The following is a 25251-nucleotide window of genomic DNA, read 5'->3' on the forward strand; positions in this document are numbered from 1 at the left end:
TTTTATTCACAAATGCAGATACTTAAAAGCTAAACCATGTATAAACAGATGGCTGAATGACTTTAAACTCTGGGCTAAATTGCTGAAACTTGTGAATAACATGAAAGCCCATAAACTTGTTGTCAAAAGAGCTTGCAAAGAAAAGCGTCTGGACTTCTTTAAGTTACTTGAAGACGTTTCAGCTCTCATCCGAGAAGCTTCTTCAGTTCTAAGATCAAATGGTGGAGAGTCCCAGATTGACCTTAGAACTGAAGAAGCTTCTCGGATGAGAGGTGAAACGTCTTCAAGTAACTTAAAGAAGTCCAGACGCTTTTCTTTGCAAGCTCCTTTGACTACGATGACCTGGATGACTGAGAACCTTCACAGACATAAACTTGTTGTTTTATTTAACGAGTTTAATCTATGTTAAAAAAAAAAGAAACCTCCCTATTTTGTAATCATGACTGCCCTTTTTTGCTCATGTTATTGTAACGTTCGCAAGAACCAGATGGTTGGATCTCAGTTTGTCCGTTTATTCGGTAACACAGGCCGTTAACTCTGGGGAGAGTGCACTCGTACAACCCCTCACTTCAGCCCCGCACAGTCACACAACAACAAGGACCCCCTCCCCTTCCTGCACACATTAACTCCCTTTTTCCTGCAGCACAACCAAACATGTATCTTAAAGAAATAACAACAGTGTGCAGAGATAACCAACATGTCACTGTAAAATAACATTTAACCATCGTTACACTGCCCCCCAGCAATAAGTTCCTCGTCCCCGAGGGAACAACACAGTCTCTGAGGCGGGGTAGTTGCCTACGTTCCCTCCTTGACCTCCTGAGCCCCTGGGGTGTACACGGAGCTTCGGGGCTTTGAGGTGAAGAGTCCGAGGGAGGGGAACGCAGCTCTGGCCGGGGGCCCCTCTGAGCAGGGTCATGGGAGCTCTGTACACGTCCCTCAGGGAAGGAGGGGAGGGACTGCCCTCTGTAGGGGGCCATCCGGTCTCTGTGCAGCGCCACTTTCCTCCCTCTAGGAGGCAACTGCACCCTGTAAACAACTTCCCCCACTCGCTCCAGGACGCTGCAGGGCCCCACCCAGCTGCTATCCAGTTTAGGACACCGTCCTTTCTTCTTTTTGCTGTAGACCCACACCAGCTCCCTAGCACGGAAGTGCCTCCCCTTAGTGGTGATGTCATAATTCCTCTTTTGGCGCAGGCCTGCCTTCGCCAGCTGCTCCCGGGCGTAGGAATGTGCAGAATCCAGCCGGTCCTGCAGATTCCTTGCGTAGTCCCGGCCTGGTGGTGCCTCTGGCGCATCCGGGGGCTTCCCAAAAGCCAACTCTGCAGGAGTTCTCAGCTCTCTCCCTAACATGAGCAGGGCAGGCGTACATTGGGTGGAGTCTTGCACTGCCGACCTGTAGGCCATGAGGATAAGGGGAAAATGGTAGTCCCAGTCCCGTTGGTGTTCTGAGGTAAGGATGGCTAGCTGCTGGGCCAGCGTCCTGTTAAACCTTTCCACCAGTCCATTGCTTTGGGGGTGAAGTGGGGTGGTGCGGGTTTTCTTAGTCCCAAGGCGTTCACACATGGCAGCAAATGCCTTGGACTCAAAGTTACGCCCCTGGTCACTGTGGAGGGTCTCTGCTGTTCCAAAGCGGCTGAACATCCCCTCCACTAATACATCAGCGACAGTCTCAGCCTCCTGATCTGGGATGGCATATGCTTCCGGCCACTTGGTAAAATAGTCCATGGCCACAAGGACATAGCGGTTTCCTCTGTCTGTGCGAGGAAATGGGCCCATGACGTCCACAGCTACTCGCTCCATTGGGGCTCCTGCTGGTTGCTGCTGAAGCTGCGCCCGGGACTGGTCCTGTGGCCCTTTGTGCGAGGAACATGCATCACAGCTGCGGCAAAAGTCCTCCACATCCCTCCACTGCTGACCCCAGTAGTAGCCCTGGCGGAGGCGGCGGAGGGTCTTGGAGACCCCAAAGTGGCCGGAGCCAGCGCTCCCATGGCAGGCTTCCAGCACAGCTGACCTCAGCGACCTTGGCACCACAACCTGCCACCTCTCCTCCCCTGTGGCAGGATCCTTCCAAGCACGCTCCTACACCCCCTCCTTCAGCCTGAGAGCTGCAAACTTGGCCCACAGCCCCCTGGTACAGATGGAAAACCCAGTGACCACTCCCAAAGGGGTTGCTCCTCCCTCTCCAGCCACTGCAGGACTGGCAGCAGGTCAGTGTCTTGTTCGTGCCGTGCCCTCCACTCCACTGCATCCACCACCAGAAGAGCCCTGCAGGCGAGCTGTGTTGCTCCGTCTATTGTCGTGAGTTCCCGCTCTATCTCATCTCGCTTCTCACAGTAACGGCAGCCAGCTGCAGCACATGGGCGGCGAGAGAGGGCGTCTGCGTTAGAATGGTGCGTCCCTGCTCTGTGTTCCACAGTGAAATTGAAGGCTTGGAGCTCCTCCAGCCAGCGAGCCACCTGTCCCTCTGGCTCCCTGAAAGACATCAGCCACTGGAGGGCAGCATGATCAGTTCTGATAACAAATGATGTGCCACACAGGTAGTACTTAAAGTGTCTCACCCCTGCCACCACGGCCAGCAGCTCTCGTCGTGTGAGACAGTAGCGCCACTCACTCCTGTTCAGGACCCGGCTGAAGTACGCCACCACCTTCTCACCTTCCGGCCCAACCTGCGACAACACAGCTCCCAGCCCCACATTACTTGCGTCAGTGTCCAGGACAAAAGGCAGGGTGGGGTCAGGGGGGGCAAGGACTGGGGACTCTGTCAGCGATCTGCGGAGGGTGTTGAATGCCTGCTGACAGTCCAGATGAAGTTGTGGTCCTTCTGCAGCAGGCGGAAGAGGGGTGCAGCTATAGAGGAAAAGCCCTTCACAAACCTCCTGTAATAAGACGCCAGTCCTAGGAAGCTTTTGAGCTGTTTCTGGTCTGCTGGTGTGGGCCACTCAGTAATGGTGTGAATTTTTTCCTCCAAAGTGCTGATTGCCTCATGACCCAGCTTGTGGCCCAGAAACTCCACCTCCCTCCTCATGAAGTGGCACTTGTCGGGATGCAGCTTCAGGCCTGCAGCCGCTACCCTCCCCAACACTTGTCTCAGGGCATCCAGGGCAGCATCAAAGGAGCTCCCGTGTACTAGAAGATCATCCAGGTAAACCAGACACCGTTGCTGTGGGACGCCAGCCAGCACACTGTCCATAAGCCTCTCGAAGGTAGCAGGAGCGTTGCAAAGACCAAAGCTCAGGACTTTGAACTGCCATAGTCCCCTGTTAGTGCAGAAGGCTGTCTTCGGTCTGGATTCAGGGGCCAGTGGCATCTGCCAGTAGCCACTCCGCAGGTCCAGGGTGGAGAACCAGGAGGATCCAGCTACTAAATTGAGAGACTCATCAATCCTGGGAAGGGGGTAAGAGTCCTTTTTCGTCACTTTGTTGAGTGGTCTGTAGTCCACACAGAAACGCATCCTTGGGCTTTTTTTCTTAGGCACCATCACCACAGCGGAGGCCCACGGGCTATCAGATGGCTCTATGATGCCCGCCTTCATCATTTCACACAACTCTCTGTCAGCAGCCTCCTCATGAGCCAGGGGCAGGTGGCGGGGGCGCACTTTAATAGGCTGGGCATCCCCGGTCTCAATGACGTGCTCTACCAAGTGTGTCAAGCCAACATCACTTTCTTTCAGGGCAAAAATGTCACTAAACTCTCTTAGTACCTGCCATAGACTCTCTTGCTGCTGTGGAGTCAGCCCCTCACAGTTCTTTGACCAGATGCTCCTCACTGCTGAGAGCCTCTCCTCCTCCCCCGCTTGCTGTTCTGCTGGCGGGTCTGCGGGGGTCTCCGAGGTGGAGGTGGACGCCGCGGCAGATGCTGGGCAGACCGGGGGAGGAATAAGCTGCACCTTCTTCCCATCAGGGAGTATGAGGAAGCCTTTGCCTAAGTCCAGTACACCACCAATGGCTCGCAAAAAATCCAGCCCAATGGTAAATGGCCTGTATTTATATAGCGCTTTACTAGTCCCTAAGGACCCCAAAGCGCTTTACATATCCAGTCATCCACCCATTCACACACACATTCACACACTGGTGATGGCAAGCTACATTGTAGCCACAGCCACCCTGGGGCGCACTGACAGAGGCGAGGCTGCCGGACACTGGCGCCATCGGGCCCTCTGACCACCACCAGCCCAAGGATGCAGGCATCCTGCACGTCAGCCACCCAGGCAGCATAAGGCACACCGAAGTCCCCAACCTTAAACTGGAACACTCCCCTCCCTCTAATTGGGGCCAGATCACCGGTCACAGTCTTAAGTCGCACATTAGTTGGTTGCACAGCAGCTCTGGTTGGGACGACATCGGGTCGGACCAGCGTTGCATTGGACCCCGTGTCCAGAAGGGCCGTAGAGGACACCCCCGCAATCATCACTGGAACATGGCAAAAGTCGCCAACCTGGGTCCAGCCCACAGCGATGACCGCACCAGGTGGAAATGGCGGTGGTGTGGGGATGTCGATCTCCCTGGCCCGTGTACTCCCACCTACACGGGCCCTTGAGCGTTTCCCTGAACCGCTGCAAGCTTGGGGCACTGCCTGATGAGGTGTCCGACTTGTCCACATCCCCAGCAGCTCTGTGGTCGGCGGCGTGGTCCAGCCCGAGGGGAAGGCGAATGCCGAGAAGCCGTCTGAACCAAACTGCTCAGGCCCGCTGGCATCTCCATCTGCTCCACAGGTGCTGACATAGCCCTCACCACATGTGTCATCAGCGCCCCCAGAGGATCCTGCAAGCATCTCCCTCTCCAACGCTAGCTCCAGGGCTGCACTTAGTGTGGCCGGTCGAGCAAGCTGAGTTTGCATACGGAGCTCTTTAGGGCTCAGGGCCTGCAGGAACTGGTCCCGAGCTAACTCCGCCTGCACTGATGGTGGCATGCTGTCATACGCCCTCCGGCAAAGACACTCGACTTCATGGGCCAAAATGCGAAGGGGCTCTCCTGGCAATCTGCGTCTGTTGTGGAACTCTGACCTCAGCAGCACTGGTTGGTTATACTGCCCGAAACGTCTCTGAAGTGCCCCAACCAGAGCATCATAATCTCCCCTTTGTTCCTCGGTCAGCAGCAGCAGGCATGCAGCTGCATCCTCACACAGGCACAAAGCCAATTGGAAAGCTTTATGTTCCTCAGACAGTGCAATAAACACTTCCCATGGCGTCTTGCCGCTGAACTTAGGCGTTTTTATATTCGCCGCAGCTTGCTGGGCGCCGCCATGCTTGTTTACATCACGTGACGGTGCGCCAAGCGAGGTCGACTCCCTCCCACCGGAATCGCGGCGACTGTGCGAAAAGTTCCCGAAAAAATCCAGGCTCAGCAGACAGCCGCATCGCTGTTTCCCTCACTCTATGGGCAGGCGAGCGTGGGCGAACCTCCCTCTCCTCCGTCTCCTTCTTAATCTTGTCCGGCAACATCCTCGTGTCTCATGACGGTCAGCGTCGCCAGCAACAGGGTGTCGGGCGTTTTCTGCGTTTTTTTTTTTTTCTTCACTTCTGACACCAGTGTAACGTTCGCAAGAACCAGACGGTTGGATCTCATTTTGTCCGTTTATTCGGTAACACAGGCAAACGGGCCGTTAACTCCGGGAAGAGTGCCCTCGTACAACCCCTCACTTCAGCCCCGCACAGTCACACAACAACAAGGACCCCCCTCCCCTTCCTGCACACATTAACTCCCTTTTTCCTGCAGCACAACCAAACATGTATCTTAAAGAAATAACAACAGTGTGCAGAGATAACCAACATGTCACTGTAAAATAACATTTAACCATTGTTACACTATTTTTTGCCTTTGGTTCAAATCCTTCAATGACTGTTCTTTCTTTTTGTACTAACTCTTTCAGTTCCACCGTCTTTGTTTATGCTTTCCCGCCCTGGCTTCAAGACTTCGGATTGGCCAACATTTCTGCAAGGTTAGGATTATATCGCCACCTGTTGCTTTGGCATGCTCCTTACAGCATTTGCCTTTGTTTTTGTTTGTTTGGAGGGGGGGTTACACGTGGACTGAGATATTTTTCTCAAAACTGCACGTGTGGATGGGATTTTTTTTAAAAAAAAACGAAAACGGAAAATCTCTGTTTTCAAAAATACCAGTCTAAGGCTACGTCCACATGTACCCGGGTAATTTTTAAAACGCAGATTTTTCTATTTTCTTTACACCCTCGCCCACACGTAAATGCCGTTTTTGGTCACTGAAAACTGAGATTTTTAAAAACTCTGGCCAGGGTGGATATTTTTGAAAGGTGTGCGCCTTTTTTGACGTCACACAGTGTTATTGTTTCAGTGAAATGAATTTCGACAATACTGTTACTGTTACTTGTACTCTCTGCAGTGTTTATATGCTTACATATAACCAAAATCAAATCAAATCAAATCACTTTTATTGTCACATCACATGTGCAGGTACATTGGTACAGCATATATGAGTGAAATTCTTGTGTGCGAGCTTCACAAGCAACAGAGTTGTGCAAAATACAATAATGTAAACAAGCAAAATACAAGAATGGCTACATCTGAAACTAATAAATATATGTACAATATATGATAGTATATGCATTTCTGGATGTGTATACTAAATATTTTTCTGTGTGTGTGTGTGTGTACACATATTTTACAAATTAAATAGAGTAAACAATAAATAAAATATATAAAATATACAAAGTGAGACATGTGCAAAACAGTGGCGTTACTGTACAGTATGGAGTGCATAATGTTAAAGTTCCAGTAGTGAAGCTGAGGTGTCTATAACGTGTTCAGCAGTCTGATGGCCTGATGGAAAAAGCTGTCTCTCAGTCTGCTGGTACGGGACCGGATGCTGCAGAACCTCCTTCCTGATGGAAGCAGTCTGAACAGTTTATGCTGGGGTGACTGGAGTCCTTGATGATCCTCCCCGCTTTCCTCAGGCACCGCTTCCTGTAGATGTCTTGGAGGGAGGGAAGCTCACCTCCAATTATCCGTTCAGAGCACCGCACTACTCGCTGGAGAGCTTTGCAGTTGTAGGCGGTGCTGTTGCCATACCAGGTGGTGATGCATCCAGTGAGGATGCTCTCAATGGCACAGTGATAGAAGGTCCTGAGGAATCTTTTCAGTCTCCTGAGAAAGAAGAGGCGCTGCTGCACCTTCTTCACTGTTTTGTTTGTGTGTACTGACCACGTAAGATCCTCAGCCAGATGTACACCAAGGAACCGGAAGCTGCTCACTCTCTCCACAGCAGCGCCGTTGATGGTGATGGGGGTGTGTACTTCTCTGCACCTCCGGAAGTCCACTATCAACTCCTTTGTCTTTGCGACGTTGAGGGTGAGATGGTTGTCTTGACACCAGTGGGTCAGGGCGCTGACCTCCTCCCTGTAAGCCGTCTCATCACCGTTGGTGATAAGACCCACCACTGTAGTGTCGTCCGCAAACTTCACAATGATGTTGGAGCTGTTAGTGGCTGTGCAGTCGTAGGTGTAGAGTGAGTACAGGAGAGGGCTCAGTACACACCCCTGTGGAGCACCAGTGTTCAGTGTGATGGGGGATGAGGTGATGCTGCCCAGTCTGACCACTTGGCGTCTGTCAGACAGGAAGCTAAGGATCCAGCTGCAGAGGGAGCTGCTCAGTCCTAGATCCTGCAGTTTCCTGTCCAGCTTCGAGGGAACGATGGTATTGAATGCTGAGCTGTAATCTACAAACAGCATCCTCACATACGTGTCTCTCTTCTCCAGGTGTGACAGGGCAGTGTGTAGTGTCAGGGCTATGGCATCATCAGTGGACCTGTTGTGGCGGTATGCAAACTGTAGAGGGTCCAGTCAGTCGGGTAGTGCAGAGCAGATGAAGTCCCTGACCAGCTTCTCGAAGCATTTGCTTACGATGGGGGTCAGGGCTACAGGTTGCCAGTCGTTCAATGAGGAGATGGTGGAGGATTTGGGTACAGAGACGATGGTGGCCATTTTGAAGCAGGCTGGGACTACAGACAGAGAGAGGGAAAGGTTGAAGACACATATACACACACAGTTACTGTCCCTTAACACAGCGGTCCCCAACCTTTTTTGTGCCACGGACCGGTTTATGCCCGACAATATTTTCACGGACCGGCCTTTAAGGTGTCGCGGATAAACACAACAAAATAAAACTAGTACCGGTACCAAAAAAAAGAAGATTTATTCATAACACACGTGAAAAGACCCAGGAAAACCGAGTAAACGATAAGAATGATAACAAAATAACGCTGAAGACCAATTAAAAACCCTGAAAACTATACATTTCACACCTGAGCCTCGACTCTCGCGGCCCGGTACCAAACGACTCACGGACCGGTACCGGTCCGAGGCCCGGGGGTTGGGGACGCTGCCTTAACACATATGACTGGGTTCTGCTTCTATGCCCCAGCTTTGTTTACTTTTTCCCGCCGAGGCTTCTAGACTTCTGATTGGCCAACATTTCTACACGGTTAGGACTACATCGCCACCTGTTGGTTTGGCATGTTCCTAGCAGCGTTTTCCTTCATTTCTGCCTTCACGTGTGGACGGGATTATTTTTTTAAAACGAAAACGGAAAATCTCAGTTTTTAAAAATACCCGTGTACGTGTGGACGTAGCCTAAACAGTAGAGATGTTTGTAGCTTTACGTTAGCTGGACTGACCGGAAGCAGGGTCCATGCGTGACGACTAACCGGATAGAGTTTTGAATCGGTTTAGTCCTGCATGTGCTGCCAAAAGGGAAGGCAAGAGAAACGATCTCCTGGCCGCATAAGGAAATCTATTTAAATATCCGTGATATCCAGTGAAGAGAAAATCTCCGTCCCGGTTTCCCTCCAAGGCGTGAGCACCGATAAGCAGAGTTTTGTCCTTTCCTTATAAGATTCCTAATTATTCAAAGTAACGCTCAAGTATGCTGTTCAGCTGGGTTAGTTACAGCGCCGGGAGTAGCTTGGGAGAACAAGGAAACACAGACTGCTTCAGGTTGCCTTCCCAAACCAACTCAAAGGTTTATTCAGTACAAAACAGCTTATATAGAGGAAAAAAAGGTTCGTGTGTCAGCAGGTTCTCAGTTCAAACCGGTACAGACCAAATAAGGAAACGTCTTCCTGCCTTGTGAGCAGAGAAGTATCCTTTGTATAGTTCAGCTTCAGTTACAATTTATGGTCATCCCAGCAAAATACACTCCTAGACATAGAATACAGAGTTCTTTCATTAGTGAATTCTGAAACAAACCACCTGGCCTTTAACAAGCTCTTTTCTAAAAGATAAGGAAGGGAGGATGGGAGTAAGGAAGTGGTCTCGTCTCTGTGGTATTTTCGACCTTGGGGTACCAGCCTGTGATTCTTACACATCAATTCTTGGGTCAGAGAGAAAGAGAAAAACAACTAGTAAATGGGCCTTATTGAGTAACAGTTTTCCTGTATAATATCACAATAAAACAATATCCTGTAAATGCTACCATGGTATCAAAATATCACAACAGTCAGTCATCATGAACTCTGAGTACGAGGATAGCTCCGCGTTATCCCCCGTGGAATCTGGGGAAGAGGAGGAAGAGGAGGAGGTATCGGAGGCAGAAACAGAGCAGCTGGGGTCCAGTTCCGACTCAGATGAAGATGAAAGCGAAGAGAAAATTGATGAAGCAGCAGCGGCCGGAGATGAAAACGGAGAGAAAATTGATGAAGCAGCATGGACGTCAAAAAATGGAAAAATATCTTGGTCTCCCACAAACGCTGAGACGTTCCGCTACATCCCAGCAGCCACTGGTCTGACCCCGGGACCTACACGCTATGCCACTCTCCGAATCGTTGACCCCATATCCAGCTTCGCGCTGTTTCTAACGGATGAGATCGTGAAGCATATTGTGTCCATGACAAACCTGCATGGGAATCGCAAAATTCCCGGCTGGCGAGATATAGACGCAGAGGAGTTTCGGGCTTATGTGGGGCTGCTCGTTTTGTCCGGTGTTTACAGGTCAAAACACGAATCAACGAAGAGCCTCTGGAGTGAAAAATGGGGACGGAGCATTTTCCGGGCTACGATGTCCGAGAACAGGTTTCAGAACATCAGCAGAGCACTGCGGTTCGATGATAAGCTATCCCGCCCCCCACGCCATGTTGACAAGATGGCTCCCTTCCGCAAAGTCTGGAATATGTGAACGCACCGCCTGGAGATGCTGTTCAGCCCAGACAGAGATCTCTGTGTGGATGAACAACTCGTCGCGTTCAAAGGCAGGTGTAGCTTCAGGCAGTACATGCCAAAGAAGCCGGCCAAATATGGTATCAAGATTTGGGCAGCCTGTGATGTCAAAACATCCTACGCATGGAGACTGCAGGTGTACACGGGCAAAGCAGCTCCAGATCGTGTTGAAGTCAACCAGGGAATGAGGGTGGTCCTGGACATGACAGAGGGGCTCCAGGGACACGTCGTCACCTGTGATAATTTTTTCACTTCCTGTGCACTGGCAGATGAGCTACTCAAGAGGAAAATGGCCCTGGTTGGCACAATTCGCCAAAACAAGCCTGAGCTTCCACCTCATTTGCTCCAGGCAAAAAAGAGAGAGATCTTCTCCTCCATCTTCGCTTTTACAAACACCCACACACTTGTGTCTTACATCCCCCGACGGGGCAAGAATGTGCTGCTACTAAGCACAAAACACCGCTGCCCAGACGTGAGCAAAGAAGGGAAGAGAAAGCCTGTAATAATCGAAGATTACAACAAATGCAAAGGAGGTGTCGACAACCTTGATAAGGTAGGTGTCATTACGAACCACAGGGCTTGCGATATCGCTAGCCCGACGTCCCGGGGCTAGCGATTTTTCCAGTCAGGGTACCAAAATCTATCTCTGCCCTGCCCGTCGGGCTGTCAGAGGAAGGAAAAATATATGTCAGTGCTTTTGCATTCTTTCGGAAATGTAGCTGGGTAATTATGTCATTGGGTGAGCCACTGTCAATATGTGACATATTGAAATCGCGTTTGAATTTGCGCTTGTTTTTTGCTTTCACTTTGCAATCGCGCGAACTGTGTATAGAGAGCGACAGCACTGATTGGTGAGTGATGATAATTTGTGCACCAATTCCTCTGACATCGTCTTATTAATCGTTAGCTTACTATGCAAACATTACAAGTGAAATCTCCCCCAGCTTAAAACCCTCAGAGGTCCTTAGGGACATTTATGGTATTTTGCATTTTTAATTTTAAACCATTTTCACTGTGTTGAGTGGAATATAGCCAAATTTGTCAAAGAATTTTCTTTTTAATTATATTTTATAATTGTGGTGTAAATTTAGTTTTAGTTTGAACTAGGGGCCTTAGAATTGTAATTTTCTTATTTGTCCACCGGGTGGCGCCCTTGCTTCACATTTGACCCCTGCTGGAAAACAGCGGGCTGCTTAGACAGACCTGCGGGAAAGGAAGCCTGATTCCCGGCGTGCAGCAGCGGCTTCGCCCGCTGATCGGGTGGGACCATTTTCGGTCCCTAGGGCCGTGAGACGGTGCATTTTTTTTTAATCAACAGGAAATGACGTATTTGTTGTCACGTGGTGTGTGCTGTAGAAAGGAGTCCCCAGTGATCGTGCCCTGGTGATCGTCGCGACTTACCCCGGGAAGATGCACTTCTTTCGGCCTAGAGCAGCAGCATTGGCCGCCTGGGGACCATTTTCTGGTCCTGAAAAAAAAAAAAAAAGGCGATCGAAATGAATGTTGGTGCCAATCTTTAGTCCATCTAAAGGCCTAATTATAATAACAATTGAATATTACCTCAAATGTTTTTTTTGGAAAATATTCAAGTTTTTTGTTTTTTGGGGCAAAAAAAGCAGTGCGCTCATGTGACGAAACCGGGATATAAAGGGTTAAAATCCGCGAAATGTAATTAAAACTTTATATGAATATTTCAGGGAGAAGTAGTTTTAAAAGACTGACCAATTTAAAGTGGAAAAAAATATGAATATATAAAGTTTTTATAGCACTTTTTGGGGAATTGTCCTTAGGCATAAAGGTGGATGCATTTTTTTTAAATCTGCTCCTGCAAAAAAAATAAAAGTGGATCGAAAGGAATGTTGGTGCCAATCTTTGGTCCATCTAAAGGCCTAATTATAATAACAAACAAATATTACTTCAAATGTTTTTTTTGGAAAATATTTAGTTTTTTGTTTTTTGGGGCTAAAAAAACAGGACGCTCATGTAATAAAACTAGGATTTAAAACAACGAAAATATAATTAAAACTTTATATGAATATTTCAGGGAGAAGTAGTTTTAAAAGACTGACCAATTTAAAGTGGAAAAAAATATTAATATATAAAGTTTTTATAGCACTTTTTGGGGAATGGACATTTATGTCCATTAAAAGCAAAGGTGGATGTCTTTTTAAGGATCTCCAAGGGTTAAACATGTAAGAGGTTGATGGCGCAGAGAATCGCTGACCGTTATGTGAGTCCGTGTGTAAATGCAGCAGGATATGTATTTTAGTTCTGCTGAGCCAAATAAGACAGGTCAGGGTGAAGAAGTGACAGCCAAAGAAAAGCTTACCACAAAACGGAAAAGTTATGACAAATCAGACTATAAGGCAAAAAGAAAGTGCAGCTTTATGGTTTCATGGACAAAATAATTTCTGTGGCTGCGATATGATGAGCTAAATAACCAGGGCTGCACATAAGTGGTCCGCAGGTGTGCATTCGCTGTCAAAATAAAAAACACGCACAAGATAAGAAGTTGCAACGCGTGTTTGCGTACATAAGATTTTCTGGAGGAGGACAGACATTTGTTTAGAACTTTTCAAGATGTCGAAGAAGCTCCTTTAAGCAATTGCTTTGGCGTTCCTCCACCTCCAAACAAATGTCAGAAGGAGTCCGAACCACAAAAGAAGCACGTATTCTCGGAAAAGTGGTTGCAGGAGGTGAGCTGGCTTCAAACAAATGATGAACGCACAGAGATGTGGTGCAGAATGTGCCGTCAAAATCCCACTCTAGCGGACAAAAACTGCTTTTTATATGGACGCAAACGCGCGTTGCAACTTCTTATCTGGTGCGTCTTTTATTTTGACAGCGAATGCGGCACCTGCAGACCTCTTATGTGCACCCGTGTAAATAACATAATGTTCTGCCGGGTGTGTTGTTGGTTTTCCCTGGAAAGGCCCCCATTAGAACCCATGAGAAATGCAAGAAATGCATTATTGCTCAGTCTGCAATATCTTTCCCAGAACAAACACCAATTGCAAATAGAACAGCGTACTATGTTGCAAAGAGTGAACTACCACTGGCACAATTTAGCAGTCTTTGCAAGCTTCAAAAAGCAAATGGCCTCGATCTTGGTTCCACTTGTCTCTTACCCGTGACTTCAGTGGAAATTTCAAATTCTGATCTGACACAGACTGATTCATGTCCTACACAGTTCTTACAAGTTCATAGAAATTTCTGTTCAATTAGAACCAAGTATTTGAGTTGATGATTGTAATTTTTATACAATGTTGTAATTTGTGTTTCAACAATTTTTTGTTTAATGTTTTGTTTCCGTTACAATATTATACTTTAATGTATAATATTGTAAAGGAAACTAAACAGGAAACAAAACATCAATCAAAAAATTGCTCTCTTCTTTATTCGGGCTACTTAAATTTATTTTGGGCTACCAAAAACTGAAGAGTCCCTGCCCGAAGGGCAACCGGGGATTTTGAAATTTTGCTAGCCCTGAACCAGTTATGCATATATTTATTCATTCTTGCTCATATTCATGTCTAATATATATGTATGTTTTATGCTTCTTTTTTTGTTAGGTTGTTGGCACCTACTCCTGCAGGAGGAAAACAAATTACTGGCCACTGGCCCTCTTCCACAACGTCCTTGATGTTTCACTTTACAATGCCTACGTCCTGTGGACATCAATCGAGTCATCCTGGCAGAAGCAGAAAGGACACAGACGGAGGCTCTTCATTGAAGAAGTGGGAGAAATGCTGGTGAACCCACACATAGCAAAGAGAGAGCGCCTTCCTCGCTCATCAGCCGCTGCAGCAGTAGTCACAAATCTGACTGCAGCGGCTTCATGGACCGCTCCCATCATTCAATTTAAGAGCAGGAGGCAGTGCGAACTTTGCAAAGACAAAAGGAGAAGAGTTTTCAACACCTGCTGCAAATGTGAGAAGTATACATGCAAGGACCACAGTCTGTCCATTTGTAACGACTGCGCCGTCTGAGCAGGACTCTCACACCCAGACACATACTAGGGCAGGGATAGCTCAGTAGGTAGAGTGGTGGCCCCATGATTGGAAGGTCGAGGGTTCGACTCCACTGAACGGCTACCCTGAGGTACCCCTGAGCAAGGTACCGTCCCTACACACTGCTCCCCGGGCGCTGCATGGGTTAAATGCAAAGGAACTATTTCCCTATGGGGACTAACACGCACAATTTACTTTACTACTTCTCTCCCTGTCTGTCTCTCTCCCCATCCCCAACAACATAAATGTTCATGTTTATCTTTCTAAAATAAATGTTTTTCTAGTTCAAACTGAGCTTGTAATTTTATTTACGTTAGCAAGGTAATAAACATTTAGTGTGGAAAAAGTGAAAAACATCATATACCATTATAGGTTATGATTATTACATTTACTGTGCCCCTGCAAAAAAACATAATGATGAATCAAAATCTACCTTGGTGCCAATCTAAAGGCCTAATTATAATAGCAGTGAAATCTTTCTTGAAATGTATTTTATGGAAAATATTTTAGTTTATTGGGTTTTTTTCCAGTTAAAAAACAGTGCAGCTATGTAAACATACTGGCCTTCAAAGGGTTAAACCCCCAAAATATAATTATACTTGATACGAATATCTTAGGCAGAAGTAGTTTTAAAAGACTGACTCATTTAAAGTGCAAAACAATATTAATATATAACAGTATTACTGCATTTTTTGGGAAGCTGCCAGTTTTTGTCATTAGGAACAATTACTTTAGGATATTTAAGGATCTCCTTTGGGTTAAAGGGGACATGCAATGCTACACATAACTGACATAGACGTAACACCGTGTGTGGAGCTGGATTTAAGAAATAAGTGCTTAAAGTTTTAAAAACATGTTTACTGCCATTTTCTGTCAGTGGCGAACGTGACATGTGGTTTTTGTGGCTTACTGACTAGTGATGGGAAGTTCAGGTCTTTTCAGAGAGTCAGCTCTTTTGGCTCCAAAATGGCTCCTAATTTATTATCATCCGTAGCCTCATATTTTAGCTTTACTAGGTTAATATGAATGCTTTGTGTTTTGATAAACCCTTTTGCATTTAGTGTTTTTTATGAGAAGTCTTATAATTGCCTAATTTTGTTTATTTGTTCTGTTACAAAAGCAGGCATTCTTACTTTTGTTTAGTATTTTAATCAAACTTTTAATTTCAGTTCAACAGACAAACAAAACACTGCAAACAAATCCACAGAACAGAAACAGAACCAAACTCAGCAGCCAGACAGTCTGTCCTCAGTGCAGGTCTACATTCAGAAAGATCAAATGCCTTAGCTGATTACTACTAGTAAAAATTACGTAACAGTTTGGACATTCAAACTTGTCAAATTTCTTTCAATTAAATCATGAGTAAAAACCAATCAACAGCGTAAGTTTGACAATAGCAGTGGCAGTGTTATTAAGAACTCTGTTAGTGGAGGTTTTGTTGAGGTGTGGATTCTGACTTCTTTTCCTCCACAGGACACAGTTCTGTAAAGGGAATAAAGATTCACAGACAAACAGGAATAGATCGTTCTGGAGAAGTGACATCAAATGCAAATCCTTAGGTCCTCCCCACCTCCAAGTGTCCTTTACCCTCCATTAAATGCTAAATATACAGATTACCTTTCTCTCCAAGGGGTCATGTTCTTACACAATAGATGGCAGTGGCTGTAAATTCTATTGTTTCTCATCCTGTCTTACTTTAACTACAATGGCACAGATTCTTGTGATGAGATGAACTTTGGAGTCATTAACATTGTGAAACATGCAAAGATAAGTTTGCTGTAGTCTTTCTTACTTCATGTTTATATATGTTTTTTCTTTAACTTTCATCTTGTATTACCAGATACTGCTATAACATGGAAATCATCCAGCAACTAAACTGCAACCAACAGCAACCAGCAACTGCATGACAATCTTCTTGAGAAGCTTTGCAATCTTAGCTTGGATTGGGGACAAGCAGGGTCCAGAGTGGTATTTGAGAAAGCTGAAGTGCATTAAGAAATGTGGGAGTAAAACAAATCTTAGCTAGTCGGCCATTAATTCTGCTACCCAAAGAGCTCCATCTCCATTCACTGTGTTTTTCACTGCCTGTCCTTCAACATGATTCCCAAGATGTGTGACTGACCAGAGGGCCGACTGGATGTTACAGTGACTCACTGTAACTATCAGATTTGCATTGTGTTTGCAGTGGAGGTCGGTATAAGGATCAACATGCATTTGTGTGCACATTTCAAGTGAAAGATCAAATAATTGGGATGTTATGTTTTTCATGTGCAAGCAATTTATTTGGTAAGTCTTTCACTAGCTGGGCCCACGTCCTCATTATAAGTTGGACAGCGTTTTAGTAGTGAATGCTTTGACATGAATTGAGCTGCGGTTTGGGGAAGGCCTCGAAGGGGACTGGCAATGGCTCCCGGGCCTGGCAGATCCCCATGTACTAAATAGGAGTGAAGAAGTTGAAGAATGGAGTAGAAGGAGAGAGTGAGGGTGGGACACGTAAACGAGAATGATCAGATTGCAGAACTAGGGGAACCTATATAGATGGCAGCCGGAAGGAGCGTGTTTGGAGGTGTGGTCCTCCTCCTGAAATTCTGATACATAATCTCCAATTCTCGCTGGCCGTGAACTCTAACTCTGGTTGGAGTTGTTGGAGTGCAGACTATTGTCATTAGCTACAATTAAAGGTGGTGGAGTTGGTCCCTCTGTCTGGTTGCTCCCTTGAAACCACCACAACTGCTTGGCAAGTACATGTTTTTGTATATAGCGCTTTTCTACTATACCTGAGCGCTCAAAGCACTTTATAGAACTTGTCTCATTTGCTTTCTTTCTGTTTTTTCTGTATAATTACTTTATAACACCAACGGATCCATCAGAGAGTTATCACCTTGTCCAAGGATGCAGACTGGAGCAGGCATGGCTCAAGCCACCATTCTTGTGATAAGTAGATAACCTGCTCTACTGCCTGAGCTAAACCAACCCATTGAACCTTAAGCCTATGTGCTAACTGGCTAGCATGTTATTTTCATCTGCAAAACAATAAATCATCCATCAATTCACTTCCGCTTATCCTTATGAGGGTCACAGGGAGCCTATTCCAGCTGTCACAGAGGTGGGGTAGACCCTGGACAGATCACTAGCCAGAAGCAGGGCTAACGCTTAGAGAAAGACAACCATTTAGACCTATGGGCGATTTAGAATCACCAATTAACCTAACCCCAATGACAGCATGTCTTTGGACTGTTAGAGGAATCTGGAATTTGCTGCCCATCACAATAAATCAACAATAAATCTTTAGAATTATTTTATTTATTATCCTAATGCATGGACAGATTCTTATATATAATCTCTACTCAAGCACTATATACAATATCCCTCACTGGATGCATCCCTCATGTATTGGAGAGCATTTAGTTTCTTCACCAAGGATACATTGCATAGGCTACTGATTAGAGCAAAAAAAAAAAAAAAAAACCCTCCCAACTATTAGATGACATGCTGTACTTCCTGAGTTACAGCTACCAAATAATCTAACAAAGCTTACATTGTATTGTGCCTTTTCTTTATAGACCTCCTTATGTTAAGTTTTACTTCCTCACACTCAACTGAGAAATTGTCCATGATGTATGAGATGATTTCTTTCAGCCAAAAAATGATTAGACCCCCATCTTCCAGCACCTCTGAAGCTTTATTGTACTCATGAACCGAAATGCTAAAACAAGTTCAGGGATAACCTGTTCTACAACACCATTTTCAGTGTGTGGTAACTGTCAGGTTTATATTATTAGGTTGTCATTTATGCTTAGAAATATTTACTCATATATGCTTAGAGTTTTATAATCAATTGCATATTGATAGAGGTTTGATCCTTAGCAGTCTGTAAAGACTGTGTGCCTTCCAGAGTGTTCTGGCAAACACACTCACATCCTGGGAATTCATTTATGGGGTCACATCTTGACCACACACACACACACACACACACACACACACACACACACACACACACACACACACACACACACGCACACACACACACACACACACACACACGGTACTCTTTGTCTACATGTAAACATGTATACCTATGTAAGACTCATATGTTCATTCATGTAACCTCAATAAAAGAGCAGTGTTACGAGGGGGCAGACGAGAGCAACCTATGGTCAAGCGAAGGAACGGCGCTCGTCCAGTCCTCTCCCTCATGCATGAGTAACACAAAGAACTTTGACTACTTGTGTCTTGCTTTTGCTGTGTAGTAGAATTGTCTTGAACGTTCCAGCCAATAGGTTTATGCTACGAACCTATCAGTAACTTGCTCACTGGGCAATCTACTGCATTTAAGTTATGTAGCAGATTGATTTCATATTCTATTTCAATGTAGACGATATGTGGTGCTTACCATTGTTAGGGTTGTAGTTAAACTTGGGTGTCGTGGGAAACCTGAGGCATTCACCTTGTTTTCTGAAGGTCTCTAAATCAGAAGCTGTCACAGTCTTGTTCCTCGCTGCAGAGAACAACAGCAGGAAAAGCACCATTAGAATGTATTGTGTTCACACTAGTGTTCGAGGATGTTTGAATCCTAAAGCGTATTTTGTTTGTTTCGTGTGATCGGGCAGCTGCCTCCTTAAAGAACTACCTCCACTACTTAAAAGAGTTTACTCTATGTTGCACTTATTTGACAGCTTCAGTTAGCCTGCTGGTTACTTAAATGTTACAATATCTGTTACAATATAAACCTGCTACAATTAACACAGATGTGTTGTTTAACAATTTTATGAAATAACAACAAACAGAAGTCAGACATGTTAGCTAAATGTATTGGCCAGTACTCAGTCTGTATAGCACATGGAGGGCAGTCTGCACAGCCAGGTGTAAAAACAACCTTTTGTTTGTCCTTTTCTCACTCTTTTTTAAGTGCGTTGAGACAACTATTGTTGCAATTTGGCACTATATAAATAAAAGTGAATTGAATTTTGCTAAATAAAAAAAAAATGACAGGGAACTTTTTAAACCCAGAAATGGAATGTAATTGTGTTTTTGAAGTACTGTGACTGAGTATCGGGCACAAAGGGCGATGGTGACTTTTAGTTTTTATGTTTTTTTGTAACGGTATAAACAATGACAGGTGGTCGATTGGCCAATTGGTCATGATCGACTCTGGGCTGGAACAATTACAGCCGAGGAGGTCGGATACACTCTCCTCCTTGTTTGGGCAACGGCTCTGAAAGCAGTCTCATCACATTCAAACAGAAGAAAATGGTATTGAGGCGAAAAGGAACGCAGTTTGTCCCGTGCTTCAGCTAGAATAAAAAAACAGACACAAAACTGGAGTTAATCTGTGTCCTCCGCTGCACAGCTTCTTCTTCTCTCACTCTCTCCCCCTCCCTCTCCTGTTGCTACTTCAGTTATGAAACTGATCAATGATCAATGATCGGCTTTTCTGTCTCAGGTCCCGTCTCTCTTGTTTGTTTATCGCCCACTTTGCGCCAGAAAGAGGAAACCAGCGGATGTTGCGCTAAACATACATGCAGCATGTTAAAGCCTGATAAGTTGTTTATTTAATTTATTTATTAAATCATTTATTTAATTGATTTAATATTACTTTCTAGGATCTGCTGATGTTTGTTGGAGCCACAGCCGTAAAGCTGCTGGTCATGATGTCAGGTTGGTTATCTGGTGAGAGGGAAACATGAAGATGAAACCAGGAGATGTCCTTACTGGATCATCAGAGCTGAACAGGTGATGGAGAAACATGATAGGTGACATGAGTGAAGGGAAGTTATGAACTGTTTCTGAGAGACCAATAACACCAGCATCCTTTTTTTTAATGTAGCTGACAGCTGGTAACTGTGCAGGGGCGGGTCTAGCAAAGTTTTGCCAGGGGGCCAAGTAGAGCATTAACAGGGAGAGGAGGGGGGCACAAAGAAATACTTTTCTTTCTTATTCTCATTTAAAATGTCTGAATCTTACAACTGTGGGAGACAACGCCGCTCTCTCCGATCCTTTCGTGTTGGTAGAGATCATGCAGAGATGTTTCCAAGTTTCACACAATCCTTTTGTTACCCATTTTTCCTTACAGATACATCTGGAGATCAGCACACTGCAGTCCTTTGCAGTCCTATTCTAAAGGCTGATCTCAAGAATTCAACACAACAGCTACAGTTTTAGTCTCTGGTATCCTCCCCCTATAGTAAACACCCCCACAATGGAAAAACACTGGTACAGTAGCCAGGGGTGCTGACACCCTGACCCCCATCTCCTTTTAAGGTAGTGTCCTTTTGTTATTTGTCTGCCCCTCACCCTCAGTAACTCTTGCAGTAACTCTTGCTTCTGTCCTGGGGGTGGGGGTTAATTCTTCTCCTGCCCTGCACCCCAGTTCATTGTTCACATTCCAGGCCTTTTCTGTTTGTATTCTTACACACTAGCAAACTCCATATTATAATTTTGCAAGCCACCCTAAAATACAGTCTCTTTAGCTCTAATGTATATTCAGCAATCTATTATTCTCAAAACAACCAAAGTGGTCATCTGATGCAAAATGTATAGAAATCATACATATATACCAACAAGACAGTGTACATCACTGTCACAACAGCATTTGTTTTCATTCAAAGGTTTTATGTCTTTGTGGTTCTCTAGTCAAAATGCCCAGGACGATTTTTTGTCCCAGTCCAGCCCTGATTGAATTCAAGCTACTTTGTATTCAGACATGGCTACAATTTAGATGGAAGACAATTATAGTCTAGTTGATGAATATTAAAATGATTAATCACTTGATCAGTTAACTTGTTGAAGAAAAATCCATTTGCGAAAATCCATACTGGGCTCTACAACTAGTTTCTCATTGGTTTGGGGATTTTTATATTCTTTTCTTACTTCTTCACAAATAGGAAAGTGAGATACTAAAAGAAATGATGAGTTGAATGCCAAAGTGGTCCACCCTTCCACCCTTATTTGAAATAGCCAAAGAATTGTCAGTTGACTACAACTCATTAATTACAGTTAAAATATACAATGAATAGTCCATCAAGTAAATATTTTACTGTTTTACTTGTCAGTTCTTTTAGTAAATGCTCCATCACTGCTCATACTTACCAAACAAGTAGAACAATTGGTGATTGGCTACTTTATCGTAGGTGTGCATGAGCAGACAGTCAGGGCAGGTCTGCAGGAACCTGTGATAGGAACTGGCAATTTTCACTGTGCAACAAAACACAAGCATTCATGATGGGAGGATAACAATTCTGATCAACTGAGCATGCAAATTGTACTGTGACAAACATCACACACCTGAGTGACAGATGTAACTGATGTGATTACATGTGTACATGCTGTATGTTGTTCACTGAAGCAACTTACTGTAGAACTCTAAGTCTTTGCCATCAACTAGGGACATGTTCTGAACATTCCTGAGGCAGCGATCCTCCCTAAAACAATGATCAAGCAGAATGGAAGTGGAAAATGGCAACATTAAAATTTCATCTGGATAGATAATGAGACACCAAAAGAAATATTGACTTGCACACCATGACGTTTTTCTCATCTGAATGCATCCTTGACCGACACTTTCAAACCTGATTTGACTTTAATAATAGAAGACTGAGTTCTAAACAGAGTAATCTGTGGCATTTTTTAATCAACACAAATGAGGGCGGCATGGTGGCTCAGTAATGACCACCGTTGCTGTTGCTGTTCCTGGGTTACCCCAGAGTGGACCTCTTTGTGTAGAGTTTGCTTACGTGGGTGTTCACTGGGAGTTCTGGTTTCTTCTGCCACTGCTCTTACTATAGATACTCTTAATCTGAAGAGTTTCACTTTCTGATTAAACTAATATTTTGCAGAATATAAAAATTGCATGATGCAACCACACTAGTTTTTATATAAAGTTGCAATCAGTTCATTTCAGTATCAACCAGCTTTCTGCCAACAGTATAGCAAATTGGAAGTATTGGAATTTCAGGAGTGGGACCACACCTCCAAACATGCTCCTTCCGGTTCTGATCAATGTCCGGTCGTTAAGCGATGACGTGACGAATCCTACTTCCGGGCCTAAAGTAGTCTGCGTTTAATATGGCTTTTGTGTTGTTAACATGTTTAATGTTTTGTATTTTCTTCTATTTAATCTCAAAAAGCTCCTAAAACAGTCAGTGATCACCGTTGACCTCCCTCGGCTTTTATTACCTCTAATCATTTATTTAAGCTCAGTTTTTAAAACCTTAGGATGTAACTACAGCAGACTGAACGACCGGATATGTTCCCCCAGTTCACACCCTCCCTCGCCTTTTCAACTTCTTCTCTTCTATTTTGTACATCGGGAGCCGTCACCAGTCCCCTTCGAGGCCTCCCCCAAACCACAGCTCAATTAATGTCCAAGCCATTCACCTTTATCTACTGAAACACTATCAAACGTTAAATGAGGATGTGAAATTTGAGGTTAAAAAACCAGCAGACCTGTTGACGCAGCGCGAGGTAGGGAGTAACATGCTAGCCAGAATAAAACAGTGTAAATGCAGCTCTCTGAGTGAGAGTTGAGAAACAGGTGGAGAATAGGATATATCCAGAGAACAGCTTTGCTATCAAAAACTATTCCACCATTATCTCCGCCATTATGATTTGTAGAACAGCACAATACATCTCAGTTAATCTGATCACCTCTCAGATGAATGAGCTCCTCACCCTACAGTTAGGTCCATGATTGAAGGCTGCTTCTAACAGCTTGGATGAGTTTACGGACACTGTCACCTCCTATATCCACTTCTGTGAGGACAGCATTGTGCCATCACGCACCAGGGTGAGTTATAACAATGACAAACCCTGGTTTACTCCTAAACTCAAAAAGCTGTGGCTGGAAAAGAGTAAGGCGTTCAGAAGCGGAGACAGGGACTGCTACAGAGAGGCCAAGTACAGGTTCACTAAAGAAGTGGACGTTGCTAAACATCAGCACTCTGAGAAGACGCAGCAGCAGATCTCAGAGAATGACTCGGCCTCTGTGTGGAAAGGTTTTAGGAATATCACCAACTACAAGCCTAAAACCCCCCACTCCACTGATGACTTGCTCTTGGCCAACACCCTCAACGACTTTTACTGCCGTTTTGACGAGCCATCAGGCAGCCTTCACACCTCCAACGGCCCCAACAATAGAGACACTTTGGACACTCATTCCCCCACCTCTCCCCCCTCCATAGAGCCATCACCCCCATCAAACACTTCACCTACAACACCTCCCTCCAAACCCCACACCAAGGAGGATTTCACACCACCTCCTCCCACCACAACTCTTCATATTCATGAAGCAGATGTGAGGAAGCAGTTTAAGAGTCTGAATGCTCGGAAAGCTCCCGGCCCAGACGGTGTGTCTCCTGCCACCCTCAGACACTGTGCAAACGAGCTGGCCCCAGTGTTTTCTGGCATCTTCAACTCCTCACTGCAGGCATGTCATGTGCCTGCCTGCTTCAAGTCCTCTATCATAATCCCTGTCCCCAAGAAACCTAGGATCACTGGACTAAATGACTACAGACCCATGGCTCTGACATCTGTGGTCATGAGGTCATTTGAGCGCCTGGTTCTCTCCTATCTCAAGACCCTCACGGCCCCCCTCCTGGACCCCCTGCAGTTTGCATACAGAGCCAACAGGTCTGTATCTCGGACGGGGATGAGTCTGCCTACAGGAGGGAGGTTGAACGTCTGGTGTCCTGGTGCAGCCACAACAACCTGGTGCTGAATGCCCAGAAGACAGTGGAGATTATTGTGGACGACATCAGGAAGCACACAGCCCCACTCCTTCCTGGACTCATTCCGCTTCCTGGGTACCACCATCACCCAGGACTTGAAGTGGGAGCCCACCATCACCTCCGTCATTAAGAAAGCCCAGCAGAGGATGTACTTCCTGAGGCAGCTGAAGAAATTCAACCTGCCAACACGGTTGAATTTCTACACTGCAATCATCGAGTCCATCCTCACCTCCTCCATCACCGTGTGGTACGCTGGAGCCACTATCAGGGACAAAGAGAGACTGCAGCGTGTTGTGCGCTCTGCTGAGAAGGTGATTGGCTGCAGACTCCCATCTCTGCAGGACCTGTACACCTCCAGGACACTGGGGCGTGCAGCTCGGATCTCAGCTGACCCTTCTCACCCTGGACACAGTCTGTTTGACCTGCTCCCCTCAGGCAGGAGGCTCCGGTCCATTCGCACCAGAACCTCTCGCCATAAGAACAGTTTCTTCCCCTCTGCTGTTGGACACATGAACAATAACCGTATGACTGTTCCCACCACTAACACATGACCCTACGCTGTGTTCACTGCATCATTCCATGTTTGGCACTGATCACCACCTGCACTCATGTATATATCATGCATATATCTTTCTACGTAGCACTTTTAATTCTTATTTTTATTTTTATGTCTATTTAAGCGTAATTTATGACAGTATTTATAACAGTATGTTTTAGAGATGGCACGATACCACTTTTTTATGTCCGATACCGATACCGATATCATAAATTTGGATATCTGCCGATACCGATATGAATCCGATATAGTTTTTTTTAATCAACAAAACTGTTTTTTAAATATCTTGCTGCATTTTGTATAAGTTCATACTCAAGTTTAAAACAACAACTACACTAAAGCTATTCTGTTATACCTGTATGCAAAAAAAAAATTTCATATTTCAGCAATACTGATCAATCTAATAAACTTAAACCTACACCATCCTCCCTATTCTGGTATTTTAAAGAGTACTTAGCATAAATATTAAGCAACCTAACTAATAGGGTTCCAACTCCCAGCAACAACAAAAATAAATAAATAAAAAATAGGGAACCACCCCTCACGCTCCACCTCATGATGCTTAATCGCCGTAATCAACCTTAATTTGATGCAGTGTGAAAAAAAATGCACAGAAATCAATTATTTTTCAAGAAATATTAAATAGATTCAACATCTTTCTTCAACAGAATTGCAGACTGCACAGATGGTACCTTCCCAAAGGAAAAAGTACTATAGCTTACTAGGGTATATATATTAGACTTAATAGTCACTATATACAGTAATTGACTTCTATT

The 25251-nt window shown here is 45.2% G+C and overlaps 1 protein-coding gene across 5 annotated transcripts in view; it reads right to left on the minus strand.

Annotated features, from left to right (window-relative positions):
* The window catches only part of LOC147338356 (uncharacterized), a 33192-nt gene that overhangs the window by 4151 nt on the left and 3790 nt on the right, over positions 1–25251 (minus strand). For 3 of the 5 annotated variants that reach the window (XM_086261375.1, XM_086261364.1, XM_086261393.1), the window contains 5 exons: positions 21548–21615; positions 21284–21388; positions 18588–18692; positions 11586–11652; positions 7638–7972 (listed from right to left, as the gene is read on the minus strand). In XM_086261375.1, the coding sequence (XP_086117501.1) occupies positions 7771–7972; positions 11586–11652; positions 18588–18692; positions 21284–21388; positions 21548–21615 (547 nt within the window). In that variant the 3' untranslated portion in view covers positions 7638–7770. Of the gene's footprint in view, positions 1–7637; positions 7973–11585; positions 11653–15320; positions 15677–18587; positions 18693–21283; positions 21389–21547; positions 21616–25251 lie in introns of those variants that run through there. The other 2 variants (XM_086261384.1, XM_086261402.1) reach the window with 2 other exon arrangements.

This window comes from Aulonocara sp. 'chitande type north' Nkhata Bay, linkage group LG2, assembly GCF_057382095.1.
Source record: "Aulonocara sp. 'chitande type north' Nkhata Bay isolate Kocher_YH1m ecotype deep benthic linkage group LG2, A_spYH_male_GT1.1, whole genome shotgun sequence".
Classification (NCBI taxonomy): domain Eukaryota; kingdom Metazoa; phylum Chordata; class Actinopteri; order Cichliformes; family Cichlidae; genus Aulonocara; species Aulonocara sp. 'chitande type north' Nkhata Bay.